The following is a 7,823-nucleotide window of genomic DNA, read 5'->3' as shown; positions in this document are numbered from 1 at the left end:
CACTAGGGCTCTTTCTGAGTGAAGCTCTACTTGAGACCAGTACTATAACGATGGATGTTTCTAATGAGTACTTTACAGTGTTTGCAATAGGGTGTCAGCATTTCAAAACCACCAGTGGGAAAAAGGTTTTCTACTCCCGTATAGAGTCTCAGAAACCTACAAAAGCAGTTCAGCTCCGTCTCTTTGGGTTGAGATGGGTCAGAACTGATGTCATGGCAATGAGGTGGTTTTTTTTTAGGGGGTGAGGATGAGGATTGGTTCATTTTGCCATCCTTTGGAGAGAATCTATCACCTAGAAGAGCCTCACTTAGACTCTATGATCCCTGTGCATTGAACCACCTTGATCGAGGCACAGGAAGCTGTGGTGCCAGACAGAACCAAGAGCCAGGGCGCACAGATTGGTGGACTTCCTGGCCCATGCAGCAAGCAAAACGTAGTGCATTTGGGTAGAAAGCTCACTTACAGAATTGGGTGACTCCAGGCATTAATTGGGGGAACTAGGTTTGCCAATATATGCCCCAGGGGCATACCACTCCTGCCATAAGCCTCAGCCCAAAGGTGCACAGCTCTGGCTGCCAAGAGTATTGAAAGTACCATAGATTTCCACCCCCAAAGCATTTTTTACATTTCCTTATTTCTAAAAATTCAAATCTCAGTTTTAGACCCCAAAAAATTTTTCCTAGTAGAAACAGCTGCTTAAACTATTATCATAGCACAATAGATATGTGCTATAATATCCCAGGGCCTCTCATTCCCAGTATGCTTAGCAGTTCTCTGACAGACTGATTCCTAGTGTGCTTGCTCAGTAGAACAGATGTGTCCGATATATGTGACAAAATTGTAACGTGTGGACAAATGCCTTATCCACTTCTTTTGCCTTAAAGTATCTGAAATGTTCTTCAACCAAGGAGTTGGATGTTCTGTTCTACATAAGCCAAAGGCCGTAAAGAAACCAAGTGTGGTATGTGCAAATACAGTAACAAAGAACATGGCAGAAGGGGGTCAACTAACTGATAACTCCTAGGCATACACGCTACTCAGACCACCCACAACAAAGGCATGAGAGACTCAAGGAAATAGATACAGATGATAATTCTGGTCCACTGAGCCTCACAGAAATAAGTCAAATATTGACTAGACAAAGTTGAACAAAAATAGCACACCAGGAGAAAAATGGGTCTAGGAATTTTCAGCTAAGCTGACATGATGTAGCCCTTTAAAGCTTTGGGACTCAGTGCTGCACAGGGGGTAGCAGGGTGACAGGTGTCCTCCAATCTATGTTAGGGCCAGGCCCTGGGACGGAAGCTGGAAGCCGGTTTGGAAATAAGCGTTTCTTTTGCTATGTGAACGAGGTTATCTGTTATCACATGGATCCTAAACCTCATCACTCCTGGGTTATGAAAAGAGCAGACTAGACACAGAGAGCCATGCATACATACAGAGAAGACAGATACCACGTGGGAACTCCCAACAAGCCAAGGAACCAAAGGTCATTCAGGCTACCAACAGGGAAGGAACCTGGCAAGGTTTGAGAGCCTGATTTGGGTTTCAGTCTCCAGAAATGTGCCAAAGTAGACTTCTGCTCTTCAAAGCCACCCACTTGTGATGTTGCTGCTGTGGCCCTAGGAAGCTAAGTCGATTGGAAAGACCGTGTATTCCTCTGGCAGCAGTGGGAAGTTGGATGGTAAGCCCCATGAAAGAGCACAACTCTGACCCATCTCTGGGTGCTGCACACAGCTGGGACCACGTCTCCTTCCTGGGAAGGAGCCACCGTCACCACAGAGGAACCAAGTCTCAGCCAAACTTGGACAACTTCTTCCGCAAAAACAAACTTCCTTTCCAGCTGCACTGCCTGCTTCCGTCGTTTAGTTGCTTCAGTTAGTATTTTTGCTTTCTTTTGGGGTAGGCGTTTCTGTGGTTTATCTTGTTATTGTTTGGGGGTGGGGGTTGGTGTGATTTCCTGTATATGAAATCCAGGATAGGTAATTCCATAGAAACAGTAACTGGATTAAGTTTCTTACAGTTATGGCAAAGGAGGCTGAGGGTAACAGGGTTCTGATGACGAAAAAAATCAAGACAGTGTTCTAAAATTGATGGTGACGACTTCCCAACTCTCTTTTAAGATATTCCCAAATCATTGAACTGTATGCTAGATGAATTATATGTCAATAAAAAATAAACAAACCCAGCCCTCTGGAATGGGGTGGGGGACCAAGGGGGAAAGTGGTGGGTTGAGGGAAACAGAACAAGCAATTGGGAGGTTGTTTAAAAGAATGAATGTAGAGGGGTAGTGGGGAGGAGATGAACCATTAGGGTTCAGTATAGCAATAATGAAACCCACAACCTTCCTCTAGTTCTTAAACGCTTCCTCCCCCCAACTACCAGGACCCCAATTCTATCTTGCAAACCTGATTAGACCAGAGGATGCACAACGGTACAGATGGGAACTGGAAACGCGGGGAATCTAGGACAGATGAGCCCCTCAGGACCAGCAGTGAGAGTGGCGATATCGGGAGGGAAGGGGGGGTAGAAAGGGGAGATCGATCACAAGGATCTACATATAACCTCCCCTCTGGGGGATGGGCAACAAAGGGTGGGTGAAGGGAGACGCCGGGCAGTGTAAGTTAAGATATAATTTATAAATCATTAAGGGTCCATGAGGGAGGGGGGAGGGAGGGAGAAGGGACAAAAGGAAAATGAGCTAATTCCAGGAACCCAAGAGGAAAGCGAATTTTGAGAACGACGAGGGCAACAAATGTATAGGTGTGCTTTACACATTTGCTGTACGTATGGACTGTGATGAATTATATGAGCCCCAATAAAATGATTTTTTTTTAAAGAATGAATGCAAACATAATGATCTGCTATGTAAGCCCCCATATAACTCACAATAATAATAATAAATTCTTAGAGGGGAAAAAAAAGATTGGCAGGAACACTCAGTCCACGACAACTCGTGAAGGCCAGAGGGACCCTTGCAGCTCCAGCTGGCTTTGCCCAGATGCGAGAGAGGGAGCCGGCGGGCTCACTAGCAAGCCCGTGCCCCTACACGCCACTCATGGAGAACTGGGTATGTTCTGTGCCCTCTCTAAGCCTCAGTGCCCTTGGAAGAAGTACAGCCAGAATGCACCTTAGAGGCAGGCCGGCGAGACTTTGTCTCACGTATGCTGGACCTGTGGTCAAGCGAGACCCGTCCCTGGAGAAGACACCATGCTCAGTGCAGGGGAGCGTAAGAGGGGGAGAGGGCCCTCCATGAAAAATCGACACTGTCACTACCACACTGGGCTTGAACATGCGACTAGTTGTGAGGATGGCACAGAACCCGGCAGTATTGCATTCCATTGTTCACAGGGTCGCTGTGAGGCGGGGCCAACTCGATGGCAGGTAACAACAACAACAACCCACAGCTTCCTTACCTGTGAACTGGAGACACTAGCATTTATCCCATCAAGCCGCTATAAGGCATGTGTATGCACCACAATTAACCTCCTACCCATCGGCCAGTCTGTGATTCGGTGATGGCTTGCAAGTGGCTGCGATATTGGAAGGTAGGTCACCAGCATCTCGAATACCAACAAGGTCACCCAGGGTGGACGGGTGTCAGTAGAGCTTCCAGAGTACAAGGAGGGAGGAAGCGTCAGGTATCTACTTCTGAAAATGAGCCAGCGTCACCCTGTGGACCCCACAAGGACACTGGCTCACTCACTGGAACGGCACAGGTTGCCGGGACATCGTGCTTGGTGAACATGTGGGAGACCCCGTTGAGAATGGCTGGCACCTGAACCACAAGGTTGGCTTGAGCATTCTGGGGATTGTGGCAGGGACCCAGGACCACGCTGTGCCTTGTTCTGTTGTCCATCGGGTCACTATGAGGCGAGGGAGACCCCTGAGAAACCCCAACTCGAGTCACAGTGCTCACCCAAAGCATTCCCCTACATTTTCTTTTAAGTCTCCGGATGCCTGGTGTTCATCTTAACATCTGGAAGGCAAGGTCATAAAGGGCAGGGATAATATTCTACTCACACTCTGACTAGTGGGTACAACTAGAACAGAACTATACAAACCACCCTGTTGCCGTCAAGTTCATTGAGACCCATGATGGCCTCAGGTGTCACAGACAAGGGCCGAAGTGCAGAACGGTTCCTCAGCTGGAATCTCCGTGGAAGCAGGACGCCAGGCCTTGCTTTCGTGGCATCACTGGGTGGGTCTGAACCAACCACGTCTCCATGAACAGCTAAGCGTGGGCCATTTGTGTGGCCCCGAGGACCTGTGTGGGTACGACAGGTGCGGTTCTGTTTTGTACCACTAGAAGGAGCAGCCTCTAGAAGCAGGTACCTTGAGCAGCACCGGGGCCTCAGAGCACTCTGAAGGCCAATGTGCTCCAACTCTTTTTGTAGAAAGAGCAGGAAACCACGTGCTCACTATCCAAACCTTGGGATCACTGTGTGCACTGGGATCCAATTGCAAAGTGGCCTTGAAAAATCACACTCACCTTGCGGACAAACCTGCTTCTTCCAAGAAATGCCCGAGCAACCGATTTTTGGTTGCATTTTTTTTCCCACTGAAAGTATTGACCGGCTTAACCCAACAAGCTTTAAAGAAAGACAGACTGAGGGTGATTCATCTTGGCAGTTACAATTCATCAAAAATAGGCTCTACCATTAGTTAAATACAGTTTTTCAAATACAATTGAAGAGTGTCCAAAAAACTCTGAAAACAACAATTAGCAGCAAAACCATTGAACATCTGTAAACACAACGAAACTGGATGACAGAGAATCTGCATTCTTCGAAAGCATCAACTACATGCAATACAGAGAATCTTGGCCAGCTTTTCCTTCTTCTAAATGCGTAAGGCCGGGATCTAGGACGATGTTATTAGTCGCGAACGCAGCAGGAGCCATCCGAAGGAGGGCCGAGCAGTCCCTCCCATGCCGCCAGGGCCTCATGTTGCTGCGGAAGGCAAGCTCTCCACACGCCTTCTCCTCGCCAGGAGCCTCACACAGCGCGGGCACTCGGAGGACTGGAAGCACTGCTTGTGAAAGCACGCTCTGCACCCTGCGGGCAAGGACGAGAGGCCAGCGATGATGATCCTGTTTCCTCCCCTCCACACAGTGTGCACGCCGCAGATGGCAGCCAAGGGAGTCTTGACTGGATCGTAGCCCTTCTAAATTGATATTAGCATCCTGACCCCCAGAGCTGTGAACATGACCTTGTTTAGAAGCAGGGGTTTTCTTAAGCTAACGGTTCAATTAAATCTGGCATATCTGAGTCCTCATCTTAAATCCTTCTGGATGGTGTCCAGGACAAATCAATGACTCAAGGAAACAGCCCAAGGACTAATGGGTCACATGACCACAGCCTTTCAACCATGAGATCAGAAGACCTAGATGGTGCCCGGCTACCACCAGTGACCACTTTGCTTGGGATCAAAGAGACAGAAAATTGTAGAACAAAACCATAAAAAGACTAGACTTCCTAGTCTGACAGAGAACCCCAAAAGCCAATAGACACCCCTCAAGCCTGGAACTGGGCCCACCCTGGAGAGCCAACAGACGGACATATAAAGTGAGCAATAACAATCACACCCATGAGCAAGGTACTCCTCAACACAGTCAACCATCAAGGTCAAATAGGCTGTGTTTTCCCAAAACACAAAGTTCAGAAGGCAGGAGGGATGTGTTAGTCTGGGTAGACTAGAGAAACAAATCCATGGCTACACACATAGGTGTATAAGAAAGAGACGTATATACAAGAGCAATTGAACATTGAGAAAACATCCCAGCTCAGTCCAGATCAAGTCCATAAGGCCAATATTAGCCCATATGTCCAATACCAATCTATAAAGTCCTCGTTAGACTCATGAAACACATGCAATGACGCCAAATGTAAACGATCACAGGTCAGTGGGTAGAACGTCTTTGGGTCCAGTGGCATTGGAAACATCTCAGCGCCGGCAGGGGTCTCTGCATGGCTTCTCCAGCACCCAGGACTGCATCAGGGTGAGTCATGTGTCTTGTCAGCTGCAGTGTCTCCCAGGGTGTGAGCAGAGTCTCCCCCTCCAAGGAGGAAATACCAGAATCCTTACGGGAAGGCTATGCCCACACAGAAGTCTCATGGGTTATGACCTGATTGACAGGCTAGACTCCACCCTACATGCTTAACCCTTACACTGACATTTATATAACTACCACAAGGTGGCAGGAAAGAATGCTGTGCGTGGGGAGGGCGTGGGGACTGCTACTGCACCGATAGGGTTTCAATTCAGCATCACAAAGCAACGTGGAGCAATTGGAGCAATTGTATGCCAATTGGGAAGCCTCCTTGTTCTGTGAATCATCCCCCAGCCACAATAAAACATCCAGGGGGTGGGGTAGTTAAGCAGAGGCAGATGCCACATGTGTGGTGAGGGAGACAGACGTGTCTATGCAACAACACAATGGTCAGGCTCACAGATAGCCACCAGAATCCAGCAAAGAGGCACAGGGCAAGCAGTTCCTCCCTCAAAGACCCCAGCTTTGGACTTCTGCCTTCAAGAACTATGAGACAATACATTTCTGTCCTTCAAAGCCACCTACTCTGTGGTTTTCTGTAGTGGCAGCCCTGAGACATTAAGACCCCAAGATTTTCTGAAAACAAAGATCTACCTGCTAGTTTGAAACTCACAGGGATTATCGAGCCCCCACCAGGCTCAGAAAGCATGGACACCACAGAGCCCCCACCCCAGCCTCAACTGGAGGACTGATGGGCCAGTCCCCCAGCAGCTGAAATGCTGGTGGCTGGTGGCTTTCCAGAGAGTGTAGAAATGCTCCTGCCCCTTCTCGGGCCAGCCATCCCCAGTCAAGGTCAATGTGGGGCTCACAGGTCAGGCTGGCTCTTGTCCCAATAATGAAAGGCTACCCTGACCCCAGAGCTGAGAAATACGACCCATGGGGATAAGAGGACAGACGATTATTTTTTTCACAGTTAGATATTGGGATCCAGGGCACTGGTGCTAGGGAAGGCTTTGTTGACTTGGGGTACGGGGAGCGAAATTCTTGCTCTTTTCGTCCTCCGTTTGCTGGTGATCTTCACGTGGTTAACTACTCCTATCTCCCCCAGTATGGGCTCCCCAACCTGTGTCTACGCTTCCCATGATAAATCCCAGGTGATCTAGTTCATTTAGGACACACTCCACACTGACAGGGAGCTAGCGAACAAAGCAAAGAATAGCCCACTCCCCACCAGGATCGCATCCACAGGCTCAGGGACACAGAATTGGGGGCATGGGGTGGGGGTGGGGGTAACAGTAAAATCACTTCAAGAGACAACAGTTGGGGACCTTAAAGATGGGTCTGCCCAGATCGTGGGTGATGGCAGAACCCACTACCTGCCTCAGCTTGGTCATGGGTGCACAGATGTGGAGGGAGACAACCCCGAAAAGTCGGGCTTGATCATGTTCGATGCCAAAAGGCCAGCCAGCCACCTGAGGCTTGCCAGCCCTGCTGTAGAAGAGCTGGGGGCAGAGGCAGAAAGGCAATGCTGGAACATAAGGCTCTCTGGATTCCCTTGCCCTGCCCAGGAAAACTGGCGCAGATGCTTTGCAGTCGAGTGTCAAACTGAAGGCTGGCAGTTCAAACCCATGCAGAAAGGCCTGGCCACCCGCTTCCATTAAGATTACATGAGCGATCGCTTCTCGGCCTTTTGGCTAAGATCAAGTGTAGTATCTGTTCTTATCAGTTTAATATCTGATACGTCCTCTATCCGAGGACAATATATTAAATGGATTTTTGGAGCAGGGAGATGGAATAGGAGCTTGCTCCGTCCACTCCACGCATCGACCTG

At 48.8% G+C, this 7,823-nt stretch overlaps 1 protein-coding gene and 1 pseudogene across 2 annotated transcripts in view; one reads left to right on the top strand and one right to left on the bottom strand.

The window, feature by feature from the left end:
- Positions 1-4,619: 4,619 nt before the first annotated feature.
- Positions 4,620-7,823, bottom strand: part of RUBCNL (rubicon like autophagy enhancer) — a 56,554-nt gene continuing 53,350 nt past the window's right edge. For both annotated transcript variants that reach the window (XM_013007588.2, XM_045289096.1), the window contains exon 14: positions 4,620-5,057. In XM_013007588.2, coding sequence (XP_012863042.1) covers positions 4,945-5,057 — 113 coding nt within the window. In that variant the 3' untranslated portion in view covers positions 4,620-4,944. The remainder of the gene's footprint in view (positions 5,058-7,823) is intronic.
- LOC115869366 lies at positions 7,667-7,821 on the top strand (annotated as a pseudogene).

Source organism: Echinops telfairi, unplaced genomic scaffold, assembly GCF_000313985.2.
Source record: "Echinops telfairi isolate 266 unplaced genomic scaffold, ASM31398v2 ScPeMD7_24;HRSCAF=84, whole genome shotgun sequence".
NCBI lineage: Eukaryota > Metazoa > Chordata > Mammalia > Afrosoricida > Tenrecidae > Echinops > Echinops telfairi.
The sequence above is the reverse complement of the archived record's forward strand: the minus strand, read 5'-3'. Positions and strand labels throughout refer to the sequence as shown.